Source organism: Cervus canadensis, chromosome 13, assembly GCF_019320065.1.
Source record: "Cervus canadensis isolate Bull #8, Minnesota chromosome 13, ASM1932006v1, whole genome shotgun sequence".
NCBI classification, from domain to species: domain Eukaryota; kingdom Metazoa; phylum Chordata; class Mammalia; order Artiodactyla; family Cervidae; genus Cervus; species Cervus canadensis.
In genome coordinates this window covers 24,804,885-24,828,661 of record NC_057398.1, presented here as the reverse complement: position 1 = coordinate 24,828,661, position 23,777 = coordinate 24,804,885, and the positions used below count along the sequence as shown (strand labels likewise).

General features: G+C 37.4%; 1 protein-coding gene across 1 annotated transcript in view; it reads right to left on the bottom strand.

Annotated features, from left to right (window-relative positions):
• SLC9C2 (solute carrier family 9 member C2 (putative)) overlaps nt 1-23,777 on the bottom strand; it is an 87,457-nt gene that overhangs the window by 22,269 nt on the left and 41,411 nt on the right. Inside the window, exons 12-19 of the mRNA XM_043484623.1 lie at nt 23,235-23,333; nt 16,890-16,987; nt 15,536-15,655; nt 9,474-9,672; nt 8,579-8,767; nt 3,824-3,973; nt 3,047-3,098; nt 1,168-1,316 (exon numbers count right to left, since the gene is read on the bottom strand). Coding sequence (XP_043340558.1) covers nt 1,168-1,316; nt 3,047-3,098; nt 3,824-3,973; nt 8,579-8,767; nt 9,474-9,672; nt 15,536-15,655; nt 16,890-16,987; nt 23,235-23,333 — 1,056 coding nt within the window. The remainder of the gene's footprint in view (nt 1-1,167; nt 1,317-3,046; nt 3,099-3,823; nt 3,974-8,578; nt 8,768-9,473; nt 9,673-15,535; nt 15,656-16,889; nt 16,988-23,234; nt 23,334-23,777) is intronic.

Genomic DNA, 23,777 nt, shown 5'->3' with positions numbered 1-23,777 from the left:
TTAGGGTGTCTCCCCTGTTCCTCTCAAACTCTTCCCTCCCTGATTTCCACGTACACACACACACACACGTGGGTCCCCTCCCACCTATGTTCAGTTCAGTCACTCAGTCGTGTCCGACTCTTTGCGACCCCATGAATTGCAGCACACCAGGCCTCCCTCTCCATCACAAACTCCCGGAGTTTGCTCAAACTCATGCCCATCGAGTCAGTGATGCCATCCAGCCATCTCATCCTCTGTCGTCCCCTTCTCCTCCTGCCCCCAATCCCTCCCAGCATCAGGGTCTTTTTCAATGAGTCAACTCTTCGCATGAGGTGGCCAAAGTATTGGAGCTTCAGCTTCAGCATCAGTCCTTCCAATGCACACCCAGGACTGATCTCCTTCAGGATGGACTGGTTGGATCTCCTTGCAGCCCAAGGGACTCACTCTCAAGAGTCTTCTCCAACACCACAGTTCAAAAGCATCAATTTTTTGGCGCTCACCTTTCCTCACAGTCCAACTCTCACATCCATACATGACTACTGGAAAAACCATAGCCTTGACTAGACAGAGCTTTGTTGGCAAAGTAATGTCTTCGCTTTTTAATATGCTATCTAGGTTGGTCATAACTTTCCTTCCAAGGAGTAAGCGTCTTTTAATTTCATGCCCCCAATCCCTCCCACCTATGTTAACATTATGTAATTACCACTTTCCTTGCTACAGCTGCTGGGACTGGACTGTAGATATTCTACCAGTAGACAGAGAAGCAGAAAAATCTAATGAGTTTGTAAGAGAGAGCCAAAAGAAGATGCCACAGAGGGCAACCCTGATGGGAAATGGAGAAGCTGAAAGCTTTCTAGGTCACTGCTCGAGTCCCTTTCTGAGGCCTGGCCATGTGGTCTGGTTACCATGAAGTCTGTAAGATACTCTGGGTGCTCATGATAAATGTTCCATTTCTTTGTGAAACCTAGCTCAGGTTGGTTCTGGACAACCAAGTGGTTTTGACATAGAGGGAACCAGGTAGCAATGGCACTAGTTGCCATTGGCATTAACAAAGACTTAAACAATTACAGAGTTAACTGTCCTGACTCACCCTTTTCCCAATCTCCCTCCCTCACTCTGCTAGAGGAGCATTTCAGACGTGAGTGTTGGGTTTATGGAATCAAGTAGCATGGGAAATTGCTTACTTACCTTATTCATCTCGAGGCTCTCATATTTATCAATAATGCCTCTAGACGAAAGGAAGGTGAGGCTTTTCAGAGCTTTAGCAATCACATTCCGGATTGCCTGCTTGGTCTTCAAAGCAATGACAACATCACGACCCTCATGCTCTATGAGTCCTGAAGCAAATAAAAGTATCAGTAAGCAAACAATTCAATAACCACAATAGTAATGAATATTTGGATAACAGTTTATAATTTCCAAAGCATTTACTCAATATCTTTTCATTCCTGTTTTGTATAGAACTTGTGAGGCCAGTAGGACTACAGTTATTTTCATCTCCATTTTATAGATGAGAAAATTGAAAAAAGGCTTCCTTCACCAGGTAACAGAAATTCACTCTATCTTTTTCTCAAGGTATCTCCTACATATCTTCATTACAGAATTCATTACATGGTAGTATTATCATTTTTCCTTGTTTGTCTCATCCTTCGTATTATATAATTCTTGTTGGTTGGATGAATAAATGACTGAAAGTGTCCCTGGACTTGCACTGGTGGCTCTTTCTGAAATCAAATCACATATTTTTTCTTCTTCAGTGAGCATGAGAAGTCATGAGATGAACTAGGAGTCAAGGCTTAAAATGCATCTGTTTCATCCTTGTAATACTAATCTTGAGCACAATGCCTGACATCCGGAAGGGACTCAGTCACTGAAATAAGCTGAGCAGTGAAATGAAGAACAGCATGGTGGAGAGCACAGGAAATCTCACATGGTGTGAGATCTAGCTCAGCTCTTACCAGCCATAGGACCTCAGGGGAGTTAAACTTTCTAAGCCTCAGTTTCATTATCTATAAACGAAGATGATAATAATATGTGCTTCATGGAGTAGTTATAAAGATCAAATGAAATAATGCATATAAAGCCATTAACACAATTCCTGACATAATTAGCATTCAATAGTAGGTTGCAGTAACAATACAGAAACAGGCATTTTTTCACATGACTGAATCAAGAACACTGGTAATATTCCATACTGACCTAAAACATAAGACAGCAGCTCCTAGGCCCCTAACCTTTAAAAGCATGGAAATAAAAACCTGCCTAATATGTGAATGGAAACAATGGGTCCTGGATTTTCTGAGACGGTGCCAAAATATTCTGACCTATTGTCTCCAAATTTACAATTTCATTCATTAGACCATGTTTTTTCAGTTTTGTTAAGGTAAGTGTGATCCTCATAAATCCATATGGCATCTTACAATGTGGTTATAAAAACAAAGGGACTTTGTTTTCTTTCTTTTACAAAAACATCCATTTGTTAAGGGCATACCAAGTGCCAGGCTCTCTACCAGAAACTATATTCTGGCAAACACTGAGAGCCTGGCCCACAGCCCCCATGTGAGGAAAGCAGATCCAAGAAGTTTTGTATAAAATCCTAGGGCTCCCCCAAATGTTTCAACTCAAGCAGAGTGGCAGTAGATGCTCAAAAACCTTCATCCCTCACAAACTCACTTTGTTTGCGTACCCCTGCAAACAAAGTAGGGCGAAACAAAAACAGCACTCTCTGTCATAGGTAATGTTTTGTGTGTCTTTTTCTTACAACCTTAAGGAATATGATCTTGCCACCTTAACACACTTTTTGCACTTTTCATTCTTGCTTGTATGCACCCATAGCAAATAACAGAACTCCTCTAACTTTCTGCAATTATCTCTTGATATGCTCACACCTCCCACCAGGATCTGAATTTTATGTACACCTGGCCCATTATATGTGTTCAATAAATGCTTATTGAATGAATAAATGAATGAGTCTGTGATTGAATGAAAGCATGAACTTGTTTTCCTTTGGTTAAATTATGGGATTATAAGATGTGATTTTAGGAAATTAGACATCCCAACTACTTACCTAGTTCTTTGACAGCATCTTGTTTGTTGGTTTCCAAAATTTCATATAATTTCTATGACATATTAATAAAAGTATTAATTTCTAATTATACCAAGTGCATTACTGGCTTTAAAATTTGAGGGGAAAAAAGCATGGTAGAAAACTCTCACTTAATTATCATTTGGGGGAGATATTTAATTCTTCTCTCTTCATAAATTCAGCTGCTTTTCCCAGCCTCATTCTCACAGTGCAATGAATGCTGTGTAGTAGCTTACATAAGTACATAAGTATCACACCTAATATTTCTCAGAAAAGACTAGTGTGCACTTCATTGTGTGCCAAAGAGAGTCCTCAGAGATAGCACCCCATTAGAGGGTATCCAACAGAGCAGCCAACTGGGGAGCCAGTCTACTGGGAGTGCAAAAACAAGTGGAATAATGAAAAATATGGTGTCAGGTAGGTCTTGTTTCCTACAGATAACTCCTGACATAACTGAAGAAATAGCTCCACTCTGGGCTAAACAATCTCTGTTCAATCATACAATTGTTATTTGTCAAATTCCCACCATGGCCCAGGCATGCCCTTGAGCTTTGAGTCTTCCTGAAGTTTGATAATCAGAGCTGAAATTTAAAGAACAGAAACTGTTCTCTGCAGCACCTCATATCACATAATAAAAAACTGAATCACCTTCACTTGACATAATTTATCTTTTGAGGCAAATACATGCAGAAATGGTCTTAAATTAAATCAATACACCTAAGGGATGTTTTTCCCAAATGACCAGAGCTTGTCTCTCACCTGATCTATTGACTTTCGGCTAGAAATCTGTCTTATTAAAAACTTGGTATCCTCTAGACTTTTGACATAGCCTTTTGTAATACTATATGTCAAGCTGAGGCGCTTTTTGATCTGCACATCTACAATATTTATCAGCAGTGGTATTATTATCTGGAACAATGGAGAGAAAAAAAAAACGAAAATTTGATGAGGAAAGGCACCCTCTCAGGCAGATGTTCTCAACATGCCATCTCTAACAAGCTTGTTAGAAACACAAATTCTGAAACATCTACTGCTGAAACACAAATTCTCAGGTCCCACTCCAGACCCACTGAATCAGAAATGCTAGGGACAGGCCCCCAAATCAATGCTTTAACAAGTCTTCCAGGTGTTTCTATGTACACTCAAGTTTGAGAGCCCCACTCTAAAGAAAAGAAAGCTCAATTAATAACTGGTTCTGTAGCTTTAAGGCGAAGTGCTTACCACTGCCTCTTCCCTTATTCTCCGTACTCCCAGTTTTCAGACGACAAGAGAGGTCACCCCAATAACCTGGACAGTAGTTACCAACAGAATAAATCTCTCTACACCTCAGTTTCTTCACTTGCAAGACAAGGAATTTAGGGTGATCTGAGATTCTCCTTAGCTCTAAATTTCTCAAATGACAAGCTGAAGCAGGAGAGTACAGTGACTAAAGGGAGCGGGATTTTAAATAAGAACCTCCCTGGGTTCAAATACCAGCTCTCTGCTACTCACAGTGCTGTGACCTTGAACAGGTTACTTAGGGACTCCAAGGACTCAGCGTCCTTATCTGTTCAATGAGGATGATAACACCTAAGTACCAGGATTCCCAAGGAGCTGCCCCTCACAAGCAATGCAGTCAATCACAGAGGTACAACAGAGTCCAGGGAGCATGGCGAAGGGCCAAGTAACACAAGGTGAAGACGTGATCAGGAAAAGAACATCACAGGGAAGGAACCACAAGAGCAGAGAAAGCAGAGCTTTTCTTAAACTGTTATTTTGGTTGTGAAACTTTGGGGAGAAGAGGAGATATTGAAGAGGGTTTCTTTTTATAAAGTTTTATTCCATGATGCACTGGCTGATCTAAAGTAAAGTTCTTCAATGTTCTTCCAGGCTTTCCAATACAGATTTGCTATTTTTGAAAACCTCACTCGGCTGAGACTGGCTACTAGGACACCTAACTTGATAAAGTGGAGACACCTACTTCACAGTATTGTAACAATTTAACTAGATATGTATGTAAAGTGGTCTGCACACATCCTGGAACACAGTGCCCAGTTTAAAAAAAAAAAAAAAAGCTACTCATGATTATATTTACTTAACTACACTCCACTAGGATTTGTCAGAGCACGCTGAACAGAAATAGCAAATGGTTCACACTGTAAACAGGATTGACTTCTATAATAATACATCTTTAAATCTTTACTTCACTCAGAGAGACTTTTTGCAAAGTATTCCTTCTCAGATACTTATTTTACACTCATCTGCATAAGATCCCAGTGTAAAAACTGATTACTTATGAAAGTCTCTACCTTCTGTATTAAGACTTAGCCTCACTCTACATATCCTAGAATAGTTTGTATTATAATGAGATTATACCCTACATGGGCTCTAAACTCAGCTCATAAGGAAAAAATAATAAATAATCAAAATTACCCCTTAAGTAGGTGTTATGTATATAACTATTAAAGTTACTCTTATGAATATTAAAGAGTGGTAACATACTTTATTTCTATTCTATATTAAGTATATATATGGTGGTGCTTTAGTCACTAAGTTGTGTCCAACTCTTGCGACCTCATGGACTGCAGTCCGCCAGGCTCCCCTGTCCATGGGATTTTCCAGACAAGAATACTGGAGTGGGTTGCCATTTCCTTCTCCAGGGGATCTTCCCAACCCAGGAATAGAACCCGAGTCTCCTGCACTGCAGGTGGTGTCCTGCATTGCAGGCAGATTCTTTATTGACTGAGGCACCAAGAAAGCCCTAAGTATATATACACTTAATATAGAATAAAGGAAGGAACAAAAAAAGAAAAGTCAACAAGCACAGGTCTGGGCATTCAGACAATTCTGCCTAAGACAACTATTAAATTTCTTGGCAAATAGGGACCAGGTGGCAGATTCTAATGTCTGCCTTTCACCGTCAGGGTTTAGAGCAATACTTTTTAATATTAAGTCTATATATCTTCAATACATACTAATAGATTTATTTGATGTAATAAGAATTGTTGTTTATTCACCAAGTCATGTCTGACTCTTTGGTGACCCCATGAACTGTAGCCTGCCAGGTTCCTCTGTCCATGGGATCTCCTAGGCAAGAATACTGGAATAGGTTGCCATTTTCTTCTCCAAGGGATCTTTCTGACCCAGGGATGGAACCTGCATCTCCTGCTTTGGCAGGCAGATTCTTTACCACTGAGCCACCATGGAAGCTCCCGAATAAGAATTAAGCAACTCAAAAATGTGGAGTGGCAAGAGAACTCATCGAAAGCTCCCAAGTTAAAAGCTTATATTAATATCATGCAACTCCACTGGAAAAAGAGAAAGGATGCTTAAGAACTGAGACTGAAAAATCTGAAGATCTACTTTCAGAATCAAAATGAGAGCCATGAAAAGAAGAAATGAAGAAATGGTCATTGTTAAGGAGATTGTTGCACTCATCTCACACGCCAGTAAAGTAATGCTCAAAATTCTCCAAGCCAGGCTTCGGCAATACGTGAACCGTGAACTTCCAGAAGGTCAAGCTGGTTTAAGAAAAGGCAGAGGAACCAGAGATCAAATTGCCAGCATCTGGTGGATCATCGAAAAAGCAAGAGAGTTCCAGAAAAACATCTATTTCTGCTTTATTGACTACGCCAAAGCCTTTGACTGTGGATCACAATAAACTGTGGAAAATTCTGAAAGGGATGGGAATACCAGACCACCTGACCTGCCTCTTGAGAAACCTATATGCAGGTCAGGAAGCAACAGTTAGAACTAGACATGGAAGAACAGACTGGTTCCAAATAGGAAAAGGAGTACATCAAGGCTGTATATTGTCACCCTGCTTATTTAACTTATATGCAGAGTACATCATGAGAAACGCTGGACTGGAGGAAGCACAAGCTGGAATCAAGATTGCCGGGAGAAATATCAATAACCTCAGATATGCAGATGCCACCACCCTTATGGCAGAAAGTGAAGAGGGAACTAAAAAGCCTCTTGATGAAAGTGAAAGAGGAGAGTGAAAAAGTTGGCTTAAAGCTCAACATTCAGAAAACTAAGATCATGGCATCCAGTCCCATCACTTCATGGCAAATAGATGGGGAAACAGTGGAGATAGTGGCTGACTTTATTTTTGGGGCTCCAAAATTACTGCAGATGGTGATTGCAGCCATGAAATTAAAAGACACTTACTCCTTGGAAGGAAAGTTATGACCAACCTAGATAGCATATTAAAAAGCAGAGACATTACTTTGCCAACAAAGGTCCATCTGGTCAAGGCTATGGTTTTTCCAGTGGTCATGTATGGATGTGAGAGTTGGACTGAGAAGAAAGCTGAGCACCAAAAAATTGATGCTTTTGAACTGTGGTGTTGGAGAAGACTCTTGAGAGTCCCTTGGACTGCAAGGAGATCCAACCAGTCCATCCTAAAGGAGATCAGTCCTGTGTGTTCATTGGAAGGAAGGACTGATGCTGAAGCTGAAACTCCAATACTTTGGCCACCTCATGTGAAGAGCTGACTCACTGGAAAAGACCCTGATGCTGGGAGGGATTGGGGGCAGGAGCAGAAGGGGACTACAGAGGATGAGATGGCTGGATGGCATCACTGACTCGATGGACATGAGTTTGGGTAAACTCCGGGAGTTGGTGATGGACAGGGAGGCCTGGTGTGCTGCGATTCATGGGGTTGCAAAGAGTCGAACATGACTGAGCGACTGAACTGAACTGAACTGAAGGAGACTGAAGGCCACAGTAAAACTGAACTTCATAGGCAGCAGGCTAAGGAAGTAGTATGTACTCTAGAGTAAATGTTTTATGTCCTGTACAGTTAGGGCTTTATGAGAAAATTTTACTAAAACTTGGAGAACTTGTTTCCAGGTTATCTTGCTTCAAGTGGTGCTATCATTTTCATTTATTCATTCAATACATGATTTTGTAAGTACTTACACAGGTGGCACTAGTGGTAAAGATCCTGCCTGCCAGGGCAGGAGACAGAAGAGACAGAGGTTCAATCCCTGTGTCAGGAAGATCATCTGGAGTAAGAGATGGCAACCCACTCTAGTGTTCTTGACTGAAGAATCCCATGGAGAGAGGAGCCTGGTGGGCTACAGTCCATGGGATTGCAAAGAATCGGACACAACTGAGCGACTAACACTTTCATTTTCATATACTAGGTATCATTCTAGGTTACATCAGTAACCAAAACAAAGACCCTTACCTCATGGAAAGTACATACAACATATAGTAAAAAGGTGGTAAGTGCTATGCAGAAAAAATTAAGCAAATGAAGAGGGATCAAGGAGATGGGGTGGAAAGTTGGGAGTATGGAGGGCAGGTTGCCATTTTACGTAGCATGGTCAGGGAAGGCCTTCTCCATGAGAAGGTGAGAGTTGAGCAATGACTTGAAGGAGTGAGAGGGTGAACCAAGCAGATACCTGTGGAGAGAGGGTTCCAGGAGAAAAGATAGCTCCCTCCCTCATTTCTTCTAAAACAATGAGTTTTCTTAATTCAGTTGACAAATAGTATAGAAAAAAAAATTTTAATGTGAAATTTTACCTTGAGAAGAGGAAAAAATCTAATTATTCTGAAATAACCTATTATTACTGTAAACTGAATAAGAATCAAGTTGTCTGGTCTCAGTCTCACAAAGTATATACAAAATACATCAACAATTCCAATAAGCACAATAAAAAATTCCAAAGTATTCCAGTGTTGATGAAAATATTTCTTTTTCAAAATTATTATCTGTTTAGAGAACATATAGAACATACATCATTTCATAGCAGTATACAAAGGTGGGGAGAGGGACTCTTAAAAATTAACAGTTAAATGCTCAACTACAAATGCATTACATTCCAAAAGCTGGGTTTTAAGTCATTCATTTGAAATTCAAAAAAATCCTTTATAAATGTATGACATCAAAGGGTATAATTTGATTTAAAATATATATAATCTATTATGAAGCTGCAACACCAAAGAAAAGCAATGAAAAATAGTGAATTAATTCACTGAAACACTATTAATTATAATTAAAGTATGAAACAGTATGCTGATAAATCATCTTTGAAGCATTTATCCTAAAAAGTGGTCTTCATCTTATATCATGATAAGAACCTGCAAACTATTTTTCTTTTATTCATTTATTTATTCTTTGTATCCTTACAAGGAGTATTTGAGGAAAACATCAAATGTCTAGATTTTCAATTCTCTTTTATGTGATCTTTGAGATTCTCTCCACTTTTATGATACTTCTCTTATCTGATATCCAAGATTGTGACTATTATACTGATTTCACTCAGAAAACTCAAAAAGAGTACTAAAATTCCCATAATTGTATCAACTATTACAGCAAAAGGCTTCTGGTAGGAATTATTCCAATAAAATGACAAAAATAGATTCAAGCTATCTAAATCATTCTTTTTATAGGATACATTTCTATTTTAAATGGTACCTTCAATGCTGATTCTAACAGATATAAACATACAAAATAGTAGTTTATGAATATCAGTCCTGACACATTTAATTTTCTTGCCATTGGCCACAGGTGCATTATCATAGGATAAATGTACATTATTCCTATAATATGTTCTGCATTTTCAAATTCTTCTGAAAATACAATGTGATATATAAATATAAGAAATCTATTATGCCTGAAAAAAAAAGAGATCAAATAAAATGTCAGGTCACTTTAAGAGTATAAAAATTAAAATCTGAAGTTTATTTGTTTAAGTAAATATTAACATTTATTTGAAGAAAGATACAAAATAATATAAAATAATAGATAATTAAAATTTAAAACATACTTTCTATATATAGAAATCATAAGGGAAAAAGATAAAAATATGGCTCTTGGTAATCTATATCAAGGCTGGGGAGCTTTTTTTTTTAAGTTAATATCTTATACTTATCATTCACATAAGTAGAAAAAAGGCTTTCATTACCTCTGTAAAAACATTAAGTACTGTAAATACATATTCATTTAGGAGGGGTAGTATTTTGGGGAGGGGGTGTTTTTCCTCCAGTTTCTTAAGATGTAATTGACATACAGCACTGTATAAGTTTTAAAGTATACAACTTAATGATTTGATGTACGTACATCATGAAATGATTATCACAATAAGTTTAGTGAACATCCTTCATCTCATATGGATATAAAATTAAAGAAACAGAACATTTTTTCCTTTGAGAGGAGAACTTTTAGGATTTACTCCTTTAACAACTTTCATATATAACATACAGAAGTGTTCATTATATTTATCATGTTGCATATGACATTCCTAGTACTTATTTATCTTATAAATGAAAATTGTACTTTTTGACAGTCTTCATCCAATTCCCTCTCCTACCCCACACCTCTGGTAAGCATAAATTTGATCTTTTTTGCTAAGAGTTTGCTTTGTTTTTAAAGTATAATTGACCTATAACACATTAGTTCCTATTACACAACACACTGATTCAGTATTTTTAGACATTTCAAAATAATAACTCCAATAAGTCTAGCTATGATATGCTACCATACAAAGATATTACATTGTTACTGACTATATTCCCCACACTGTACACTTCATGTTTGTTACTCAATTATTTTGCCACTGGAATTTTGTACTCTTTCACTTCCCTCACTATTTCTTTCTTCCCCCAACCACTCCCTTCTGGACACTACCTATTCATTCTCTTTATCTAAGATTATTTCTCTTTCACTAAGTTTATTCATTTGTTTTGTTTTTTTAAAATCCACATATAAGTGAAATCACACAGTATTTGACTTTCTCTGTCTGACTTCACTTAGTATAATACCATCTAGGTGCATCCATTTGGCATTCTTTATTAGGGCTGAGGAATATTTCATTATACATACATATGAATATACATTTGTTGTTGTTGTTCAGTCACTAAGTTGTGTCCAGCTCTTTGCAACCCCATGGACTGCAGCACGTCAGGCTTCCCTGTCCTTCACTGTCTCTCTGAGTCTGCTCAAATTCATGTACATTGAATCAGTGATGCTATCTAACCAACTCATCCTCTGCCACCCCCTTCTCCTTTTGCCTTCAATCTTTCCCAGCATCAGGGTCTTTTCCAGTGAGTCGGCTTTTCACATCAGGTAGCCGAAGTACTAGAGCTTCAGCTTCAGCATCAGTCCTTCCAATGAGTATTCAGGGTTGATTTCCTTTAGGATTGACTGGTTTGATCTCCTTGCAGTACAAGGGACTCTCAAGAGTCTTCTCCAGCACTACAGTTCAAAAGCATCAATTCTTTGGCCCTCAGTCTTCTTTATGGTCCAACTTTCGCATGGGTACATGACTACTGGAAAAATCATAGCTTTCACTATATGGACTTTTGTCAGCAAAGCGATGTCTCTGCTTTTTAATATGCTGTCTAGGTTTGTCATAGCTTTCCTTCCAAGAAGCAAACATCTTTTAATTTCATGGCTGCAGCCACCATCCACAGTGATTTTGGAGCCCAAGATATAGTCTGTCACTATTTCCACTTTCCCCAGCTTTTATTTGCCATGAAGCGATGGGACTGGATGCCATGCCATGAAGTGATGGGACTGGATGCCATATATATCCATATATATATATATATATATATATATATATATATATATATATATATATCCATTCATCTTCTTTTTACATTCCTATCAATGGGCATTTAGGTTGTCTCCATATCTTGGCTATTAAAAATAATGCTACGATGAACATAAGGTGCACATATCTTTTCTAATTAGTGATCTCCTTTTCTACAGATAAATACCCAGGAGTGGAAATGGTAGTTCTATTTCTAATTTGTTGAAGAATCTCCATACTATCTTCCACAGTGGCTATACCAATTTACATTTCAATCAACAGTGCATGAGGGTTCCCTTTTTGCCGTATCCTCCCCACACTTGATATTTATCTTTTTGATAATAGCCATTCTGACAAGTGTGAGATGATATGTCATTGTGGTTTTGATTTGCATTTCCCTGATGATCGATGATGCTGAGCATCTTTTCATGTGCCCACAGGTCATCTGTATGTCTTCTTTGGAAAATGTCTATTCATATTCTATGCCCTTGTTAAATCAGGTTATTCGGCTTTTTTTTTTTTAATGTTCTTTGTATGTGTGCTTTGTGCTAAGCTGCTTCAGTTGTGTCCAACTCTTTGCAACCCCATGGACTGTAGCCCGCCAGGCTCCTCTGTCCATGGGATTCTTCAGGCCAGAACACTGGAGTGGGTTGCCATGCCCTTCTCCAGGGATCTTCCAGATGCAGGAAATGAACCCACATCTCTTATATCTCCTGCATTGGCGGGTGGATCCTTTACCACTAGCACCACCTGGGAAAACTGTTCTTTGTATAATTTGGCTATTAACCCCTTATAGAATATATTGTTTGCAAATGTCTTTTCCCATTCAGTAGGTGTTTTTTTTTATTTTGTTGATAGCTTCTTTAACTGTGCAGAAAGTTTTTAGTTTGATGTAGTCCCGTTTGTTTATTTTTGCTTTTGTTTTTCTTGCCTAAGGCCACATACACACACAAAAATCAGACAAATGTCAATGGGTTTACTGCCTGTGTTTTCTCCTAGAAGTTTTACAGTGTCAGGTATTACATTTAAATCTTTAACCCATTTTGAATTTATTTTTGTACATGGTGTAAAAGAGTAGTCCAGATTGATTTTTTTGGTTATAGCTGTACAGTTTCCCCAACAGCATTTATTTAAAAACTGTCTTTCCTTATTGCATATTCTTGCCTTATTGTCATAGATTAATTGACCATATAAGGGTTTGTTCATTTCTGGGCTCTCTATTCTGTTCTGCTGACCCATGTGTCAGTTTTTATGCCAGCACCATTCTGTTTTGATTACTGTAGCTTTATAGTATAGTCTGAAGTCAGAAAGAATGATACCTCCAGCTTTGTTTTTTCTCAATATTGTTTTGGCTATTCAGGGTCTTTTGTGTTTCCATACAAATTTTAGAATTATTTGTTCTAGTTCTGGGAAAAATGTATTTTATAGGGATTGCACTCAATCCATAGATTGCTTTGAGGAGTATGGTCATTTTAACAAAATTAGTTCTTCCAATCCATAAACATGGTGCATCCTTCCATTTGTTTGTGTTGCTTCAATTTCTTTCATCAGTGTCTTATAGTTTTCAAGTACAGGTCTTTTACCTCCTTAATTAGATGTATGCCTAGGTATTTTATTCTTTTTTGACATAATTGCAAATGGGATTATTTTATTAATTTCTCTTTTTGACAGTTCATTGTTAGTATATAGAAGTGAAACAGATTTTTAAAAATTATTTTTGTATCCTGCAACTCTACCAAGTTCAGAGATGAATTTCAGTAGTTTTTTGGTGGCATCTTTAGGATTTTTTATGTATAGCATCACATTATCTGCAAACAGTGACAGTGTTACTTCTCCCTTTCCAATTTGGATTCTTTTTATTTATTTTCTTATCTGATTACTGTGGCTAGGACTTCCAATATTGTGTTGAATAAAAGTAGCAAGAGTAGACTTTTGTTTTGTTCCTGATTTTAGAAGAAATGCTTTTCACTGTTGAGTTTGATGTTAACTGTGGGACTGTCACATATGACCTTTATGATGTTGAAGTGTGTTCCCTCTATATCCATTTTGCTGAGAGTTAAATTTTGTCAAAATTTTTTTCCATATATATTGAAATTATATGATTTTTATTCTTCAATTTGTTAATGTGGTGTATCACACCAATTAGTTTGCAAACATGAACCATCTTTGCATCCTTGGGATAAATCCTACTTAATCATAGTGTATGATCCTTTTAATGTTATTTTAATTTGGTTTGCTAATATTTTGTCAAGGATTTTTGCATGTGTGTTCATCAGGGATACTGGCCTATAATTTCCTCTTTCATGTGATATCTTTGTCTGGTTTTGGTATCACGGTGATGTTGGTCTTCTAGAATGATTTCAGAGGTGTTCCTTCCTCTGCCATCTTTTGGAATAGTTTGATAGGAATATGTGTTAACTCTTCTCTAAATTTTTATCTGTGAAGTCATGTGGTCCTGGAATTTTGTTTGTTGGGAGTTTAATTACTGATACAATTTCATATTGAATTGGTACTAGTAATTGGTCTATTCATATTTTATACTTCTTCCTGCTTCAGTCTTAGGAGATTGTACCTTTCTAAGAAATTGTCTATTTCTTCTACATTCTCCATTTTATTGGCATATAACTGTAGGGATTTCTTATGATCCTTTGTATTGCTTTAATTTCAGTTGTAACTTCTTTTTCATTTCTGACTTTATTGATCTGGTCCCTCTTTTTCTTGATGAGTTGGGCTGAAGGTTTGTCAGTTTTGTTTGTCTTTTCAAAGAACCAGCTCTTAAGTTTCATTTATCTTTGCCATTGCTTTTTAGTATCTTTTTCAGTTATCTCTGCTCTGATATTTATGATTTCTTCCTTCCTATTATGTTTGAGTTTTGTCTGTTCTTCTTTTTCTAGCTCCTTTAGGTGTGTAGGGTAGGATTATTTAAGATTTGTCTGAAGAGCATTTTTTAAAAATCAAGACTAATAATAGCACACAGGAATAATGCAAAGATTCATACATCAAAAGCAAGAAACAAATAAATTTAGAGAAAAACATCAGTATTGATTAAAATTAGGAACAGGACAAAATATTTTACTTAATAATTACTATGACGTATTTCTAAAAAATAATAATAATAATAATTACTATGACATATTTCTAAAATTCTTTCTATTCATCCAAAGTAGAAAATGACAAAAAGATGTTAAATAGATATATGTCAAAACCCTAGGGTTTTAATTTTTTATATTTTTCCATAAACTTAATAAATCAAAGACAGTAAGAAAAATGACCATAATTTACTATGAAAAGTATGTTAACACCCATTTAAAATTTATTAACATTAATGGTCCCAGTGTCTTCTCATCTGACATGTTTTGTTAGTAGAAAAATATTGTCTTTCTGGCCTAAAAAGTGTGTAAGTTCACAATTTATATAACCAAAGAGTCTACACAAGTTAAGTAAAATACATATCTTATGATATTTTGGACAATGACTGTAGGTGTTTATTAAGGCCATGCTGTGTTTTTACTAACTATAGACATCAACAGAACCATCCCATGCCACAGTTGAAATTAATTTCATGCCCATGAAATTAAGTTGAGAGTTAAATCTAGTCTTTGAGTTTGCTATTTCTCACCCATAAGCACCCCAGAAGAATATGAAAGAAGTCCAACATGTAATGTGACACTAAGACAAGACTATTATGACTTGAAGAACCCAAATATAACCATCTTTTTCTTCTTTTTTCTACCCACATTCTACTAGAGGTGTCAATGAAATTGCTAAAACAGAATGGAAAAAGAGAAGTAAGCACTCTGCTGCTTCCCTACTCAATCAATAAGAGTTGACTGTAATATTAGTTGAGGTTTTTTCTTTAGGGAAAATCAAGGTAGCCTATTTTAACAATGTAGAAAAGGTCATATTTTCAAGTACATTGCTATTAAAGGTTCACAGTACTTACCCATATAGAATAGCAGATGTCTTATCTTTATGATATTCCAAGAAAGTTAATGTGTGTTTAAACTTCACAAGCCAACTTCTAGCTCTTACATAAGTTGAAACATCATAAATACTCATGAATCTAACAGAGAAAAAAATATATACATGATGAAAACCAAGTGCTATACCTTTGGGTAATATAAAATGAAAAGTTATACTAAATATAAATATAATATACATTTATTAAATACGCCTCTGTATCCACCCACCTAACCACCCATGGTCATGGAACAGAAACAATTTTAGCATGAGACCCCTAAAGTCTACGTCCCTGAAACTTTTCTGACCTTAGGTAGAATATAATTAAAACTCTTCCAGCCCAATTCTTTGAGGTTCAAAATCAAGCTTCCTTTTGTCATGCCTTGCCTAGCCCAAGATTCTCCTTGGCCCTGAACTCCCTATCCTTCCCAAACTTTATTTAGGAACTGATGCTACATCTCCCAAATATATTACCAGGCTGATGAAATGTTAACTATCACCCAGAAAGAATCTCCTAAAGTTGCTCTATAACTTTGTCTTCGAACATTCATTATCTAATGTTTACCAGAACTGTAACCGGATATCAATATATCTCTAAGATACTGAGCTTTTCCCAACATATTTAATTGCATCTATCAGTCCCATGCACACACACATGCTCAGTCGGGTCCAATTCTTTTTGACTCTATGGACTGTAGCCTGCCAGGCTCCTCTGTCCATGGGATTCTCCAGGCATGAATACTGGAATGGGTTGCCATTTCCTACACCAAAGGATCTTCCTGACTCAGGAATTGAATCTGCATCTCTCACGTCTCCTGCATTGACAGGCAGATTTTTTTACCACTGAGCCACCTAGGAAGTCCCTATCAATTTCATAGGCTGGATTAATTCCTCCAAATCCTGCTCCACACCAGGGAGCAATTTAATAGTAGGCTCCAGGCCTTCTTACCTCCCCTATGCAGTAATTTAGTGAATACAATATAAAGACAAAAGAATTATAATCATAATTAAAACTACGTGGGTTCTTTTTAATAGCTCCCCTTTCCTCTCATATAATTGCTCTGCAGTTAAATCTTCCTCCAGAAACTCCCAATGTCATCAAACTCATGAATCTTCAGGGAGAAAAGTATAAACAAGTAAACTAGGAAGTAGATGGATAGATGGATGGACAGACAGAGAGATAAGATTTAAAAAATGGATCAATCTAAAGCAATTATCCTTCAGTTAAAAAATAAATTTAAAAAAAGATTGATCAATCTGGACACTCAGCTGTCTTCATTCTTTATCACATACCCATTCAATTTTGGAAATGTCAATTAAAGAAACATTATACTTACTTTCCTTGGATGTGGCAATAGCTTTTGGTTGCACCAATTAATGTCCGGGCTGCCTCGACACTAAGGACTCCATCATTACACTGCTTTTCAAAGCTACTCTAAACATAAAATTTTAAATAAAAATTACAAAGGACAAAAACATTAGTGAAATGTACTCTACTTGACCTTTACATAGCCCTCATTATTATTATTGAACTCAGTATATTAAAGTATACTTTTCAAAAACTATAGCAAGAAATAAATTTCATTCAATTTGAATATTTACAGAATATGCAATTTTTGCAAAGTACTCCCTTGGATGTTATAAAAGACACAAAGATTTCTGGCTTCAGGAACCCCAAAATCTATACAGCTCAAAGAGTTTACTTTAGATGTTCAACATCACTAATTATTAGAGAAAACGCAAATCCAAACCACAGGGAGGTATCACCTCGTATGGGTCAGAATGACTGTCATCAAAAAAGGCTACAAGTAATAAATGCTGGAGAAAGTGTGTGGAGAAAACAGAACCCTTGTACACTATTGGTATGAAATGTAAATTGGTGCATCCACTATGAAGAACAGTATGCAAGTTCCTTAAAAAATAAAAAATAGAGCTACCATATGATCTAGTAATCTTACTTCTGGGTATATAGCCCAAAAACCCCAAAACTCTATTTCAAAAAGATACACGCACCCCAACATTCACAGCAGCACTATTTACAATCACCAAGACACAGAAACAACCCAAGTGCCCACTAACACAGTTGGCTTAAGAAGATATGACTATATTATATATATATATATATGTAAATACATCATGGAACATACATATATCATTAAATATGTATATAATAGAGTATATATATAATGAAATATTACTCAACCATATAAGATAATGAAATATGCCATTTGCAGCAACTTGGGTCATCCTAGAGATTATCATGGAGAAGGCAATGGCAACCCACTCCAGTACTCTTGCCCGGAAAATCCCATGGACGGAGGAGCCTGGTAGGCTGCAGTCCATGGGGTCACTAGGAGTTGGACATGACTGAACGACTTCACTTTCACTTTTCACTTTCATGCATTGGAGAAGGAAATTGCAACCCACTCCAGTGTTCTTGCCTGGAGAATCCCAGGGACTGGGGAGCCTGGTGGGCTACCGTCTATGGGGTTGCACAAAGTCGGACATGACTGAAGTGACTTAGCAACAGCAGCAGCAGAGATTATCAAAATAAGTGAAGCAAGTCAGACAAATATTCTATCACTTAAATGTGGAATCTAAAATATAATATAAATGAATCTATATACAAAATGGAAACAGACTCACAGACATAGAAAACAAGCTTATAGTTACCCAAAAGGAAAGGGAGGAGGACAAATTAGGAATATTATACTCATAGATATAAACTACAACACATAAAATAGATAAGCAACAAGGATTTACTGTATAGCAAAGGAAATTATATTCAACATCTTGTAATAACCTATAATGAAATATAATCTGAAAAAACTGAACCACTATGCTGTATGCTTAAAACTAACACAACATTGTAAATCAAATATATTTCAATTTCTTTAAAAAAATAACATGGAGTGGATCACTACATGGCATTATTGCTTTAAAAAGTAAATGTGGTAGGGCAGTATAACAATGGTCCCAATGAAACATAGCTGCCCATGTCTGTTTGTAACTAATATTGCTGCTCTTCCCTTCAAAGGTAGGCTCTTCTTTACTCATTGAATCTGGGCTAGCTTTGGGATTTACTTTGACTAACTGAATGGGAGTAAAAATGATGTTATTCCACTTCCAGAGCCTAGGAGATAGAAGCCTTGCAGCTCCTCTTCTCACCCTGTTGGAACCCAGAGATCACCATGTAGTGAAGAAGCCCAGTTCACTCTACTGGAAGATAGGAGGCCATGTGAAGGAGATCCAAAGTGCCCTGAAATACAACATAGTCAACTGCCAAATCTGTGAGTAAGGACATGTTGGACCCTCCAACCCCAATTGAACTAAGATGGTAGCCGACACATGAGTGGTCCCAAGCAAGACCAGCAACAAAATCATCCAGATTGCCAACCCACAGAACTGTGAGAAATACCAAATCATTGTTTTCAGCCACTAAATTTTGTAGTATAGCAAAGGCTAACCAAAACAGAAATCAGTACCAATTGCGGACCGTCTCCATAACAAAAAGCTAGACCATGTGTTGTTAGTATTGGGACAAGGTGATGAGCAGAGGCTAGAAAGGCAATGAGGAGACTGGAAGCTGGAAAAGCAGTGAGAAAACTGATATAGAAGGCTGGAGGGAGGCAGTTGTGCTATGACGAGCCAGCACAACTGGCAATACTGTCACCTAAGGCAATTTGGAAAGCGGAAGATGTGCCTAATGAATTTATGAATCTGGCTAAAGAGATTTCTGGATTTCAAATATTCTAGAAATACTCAAGTGTCAACTTTTGAGGGGAATATAATTGCTTTACAATGTTGTGTTAGTTTCTGCTGTACAACATGAACAGCCATAAGGATAAACACATCCCCTCTTAAACCCCCCTCTCACCTCCGCCTGCTATCTCACCTATCTAAGTTGTCATGGGGCACCAAGCTGAACTCCCATGCCATACAGCTGATTCCCATTAACTATTTTATACATGGTAGTGTATATATGTCAACCCGATTCTCCCAATTTGTCCCACCCTCCCTTTCCCCTCCTGTGCCCACGTCTGTTTCTCTACATCTGCATCTCTATTCTCGCTTTGGAAATGGTTCATCTGTACCTTTTTTCTAGATTCCACATGTATATGTTAATATACAAGATTTGTTTTTATCTCTAGCTGCATGTGATACTGTATGAGGAGAGAGGGGTAAACGAAAGGGTAACAGTTCAATCTGTAAGCAGATATTACAGAAAATATAAAGAGGCCATGATTGGTTTGAAAACCAAACCCATTTTCCATCTGCAGTCTCTCCAGGTGGTAAAATGAAAATCAAATCTAGAGTTCTGCCAGTAAACTATGACCTCAGCTTCAAGATCAAGTCAAGGTTGTGGCTCAAGACCCTTGGATAAGACCACTTAGAGGTTAAAGGCAGTGCTTAGTCTACCCTCTCAAGCAGACTAAAGGCTTTCTCAGACCCATATTGTCTGGTATGTGGCCTGTACGAAAAGGAATTACAGAGTAGAATAGACTACAATCAGACTCATTGAAAACAGAGTTTTTAAGGAAATGGTATCAGGGTGGGCTTAAAAGATAATTAAGAGTTCTAAATGAATAGGAATTTCCATTTCTACTGGCAGAAATCAGTCTGAGAAGATCACTCAGTCACAAACATGAATTACATGCATGCATACTAAGTCACTTCAGTCGTGTCCAACTCTTTGCAACCCTATGGACAGTGCCTGCCAGGTTCCTCTCTGTCCATGGGATTCTCCAGGCAAGAATGTTGGAGTGGGTTACCATTCCCTTTCCCAAGGGATCTTCCCAACACAGAGATCAAACCCTCATCTCTTACATCTCCTGCATTGGGAGGTGGGATCTTTACCACTAGTGCCACATGGGAAGCCCAAACATGGGTTACCTCCTATGATAACAGAATGAGGAGAACCAGGTCATATGCCCAGCTGGATTTCAGAACTGCCAAGGACCAGTGATTAATCAATGCTTCCTGTTCTCTTCCTTCTTGAACAGAAGTGTCTGTTGATTACCACTGAAAGTTGGGATTGGGGATGGCAGTGGAGGTGGAGGCTGAGGAGACAGGTAACTTCTTTTTAGTCCACTGTTCTGTGTATCAAGAGGAATCATACTTAAAGAGATCCAACCAAGGAGCCTGAGCAATCCTAGACCAAATGAACATCATGAGGTAGCAGACTTTGGATCTGCTACCATAATGGGATAAAGCTTACCTGGGGCTGGTGGGGGGGATACAGAGTCTTAGAAAAAGATGAGTGTGTTTTGCTTTGTACCTCGTCTGAAAGCTAAGTGAAGCGAAGTCGCTCAGTTGTGTCCACCTCTTTGCGACCCCATGGACTCTAGCCCACCAGGCTCCTCTGTCCATGGGATTCTCCAGGCAAGAATACTGGAGTGGGTTGCCATTTCCTTCTCTAGGGGATCTTCTGGACCTAGGGATCGAACCTATGTCTCCTGTTTGGCAGGCAGTTTCTTTACCACTGAGCCATCAGGGAAGCCCTTTGCTTTGTAGGACAGGTATAAATATATGTGGCCAGTGAGCAGAACATGGTACATTATATGTGGTCACAAATTCTTTGCATCTCTTACCATCAAGAGTTTGAGTCTACTGTCCCAAGCCTTAAATTAAAGTGGCTTCATTTGCAAAATCTGGTAGTAGGGTACTGACTCTCAGCTGTATGCCTCAGGTTACTTCTGTATGGCCTCTCATTCTTCAAAGGCTAGGCCAGCTTCCTCACATGACAATCTCAGGGTGGTATTCAAAGTGGAAGAAGGGGGAGGTTGCAAATCTCCTTAAGGCTCCATTACATTCCCAAAGTCATTTGGCTTTGGTCAAAACAAGTCACAAGAGCAACCCAAGTTCAATGATGGTGAGGGATATAGACACTACCTCTCAATAGGAGATTGGTTTTACAAAGAATTCATGACCATACTTTATATCTCTGGGTAAGAACCTTCCAAAATCTGAGAACATTTTAAATTAACTATAAAAATGCTTTTAAAATAATATAGTGTTAGTGTTTCTGTATTAAGGAGAAATATGTTCTTCAATAGAAAAAAAAAAAAAAAGAGGAATTTATAGGTTAAAAGAGACCTAGAGTACATATTCTGGGCTTCCCTGATGGCTCAGCAGTAAAGAATCCACCTGCAAGTCAGGAGCCACAGGAGATGCGGGTTTGATCCCAGGGTTAGGAAGATCCCCTGCAAGAGGGCGTGACAACCCACTTTGGTATTCTTGCCTTGAAAATCCCATGGACAGAGAAGCCTGGCGGGCTGCAGTCCATAGGGTCGCAAAGAGTCATACTCAACTGAAGCAATAGCACGCACGCAAGCAAAGTACTACTCATTAATTGCAATATATGATTTCATTGAAATGCAATTTAAAGATGTAAACTGGAACTATGCATTGATCACATTTATGAGATAACTGAAAATCTGATCATCGACCAATATTTGATGTTATTAAGAAATTAATCTTTAGGCACAATGTTAGTATTTTACTGTTTTTTAAGACTTTAAAATTTCAAGATACATACTGAAATATTTGCAGATGAAATGATATATTCAATAACATCTGGGATTTGTTTCAAAATAACCAGGGGGATGCGGGAGTGACTGAGGGTATAGATGGGGCAGGTCTGGTCATGTGTGGATTTTCGTGAAGGCTGAGTGATAGGTACATGGAGGTTCAGTACGTTATTTTATCTACTTTTGTATGCGTTAGAAATTCTTCATAATAGATTCTAAAATGAAAATAAAACAGATGTACAGAACAGACTTTTGGACTCTGTGGGAGAAGGCGAGGGTGGGATGTTCTGAGAGAATAGCATTGAAACAAGTATACTATCAAGGGTGAAACAGATCATGAGCCCAGGTTGGATGCATGAGACAAGTGCTCAGGGCTGGTGCACTGGGAAGACCCAGACGGATAGGATGGGGAGGGAGGCGGGAGGGGGGATCGGGATGGGGAACACATGTAAATCCATGGCTGATTCATGTCAATGTATGGCAAAAACCACTACAATATTGTAAAGTAATTAGCCTCCAACTAATAAAAATAAATGAAAAAAATTAAAAAAATAAAATGAAAATAAAAAGGAAGGATTCTGGGCATAATGAGCATTTTATATACTTGTAAATTTGAATAAAATTTGTACTATTAGAATAAAACCCCAGTTTTAAATGTACAATTTGATAAGTTGATTCAAACTTGATTTTATCTCATAATCTATGTTTACATTATAACATTCAAATATTAAATCTTAAATATTTTAAGAGAATGTTTGATTCATTATATTTATTCTAGCCTATTAGATTTACAAGAGTTAAATAAGCATTTGAGAACATTTTATATAAATGGAACTCGCATACTTAAATCTGTAAAAGTAGTTTCAAATATTTGAAGATGTTTAATTATGTAAGTGGCACAAAATATTATTCAAAGGTTCCCTAAAAGTGAACTGCTAAAATTTGCTAGACTTAGAAATAGAATAAGGTTTGTAACTTGAATTTAAAGCCTTAGAAATTTATTTTTCTAAGTTTCATAAATCAAACATAAAGTTTAACAACCAATCAAAAGGTGAACATTTTTCTAGTCACCTGAAAACCATATGTAAGAATTAAAAACACTGCAAGAATAAAATACATAAATAAAAAGCAGATTATGTGAAGGATACTAACTATTTGTATCATAACTACATGCAATCGGGCTTCTTCTAGTAAAACTTCATCTGTTGGGAACTCTTCCTTCGCCTTATTGTCACTTGAAACATGAGGAGTCTAAACAGACAGAGATAGATTTAAAAATAAGTAAAAAGGATTAGGAGCTGTCAAACACTGCTTGACCAAGATTCCAATAACTCAAATCAGAATTGCTAAAATGAAGGGCTGTGTGTAAGTGAAAAACATTCTCCATGTTAGAAATGTTGCTTTCAATTGTGGTGAAGTAACTATTCATTTGGGGAGATTTAGAAGCCAAATTCTTCCCCAAACCGGTCTATGCTTGATTGCTCTCTGAAGCTGCCTGTGTTTTCTGCTTTTGAATAGTACTTGTACAGGGAGAGATCACTCACTTCCTCAACCAGCTGGAAAATATCACCCTGGCAGAGGCCATTCATAGTTACTCAATCAGCCTATTTGTAAAAACTTCTTGTATTTGGCAAATAAGGCTAGATCACCAACATCTGTTCAGAGACAGAATTCAGAGTATTTTGGCTGATAGAA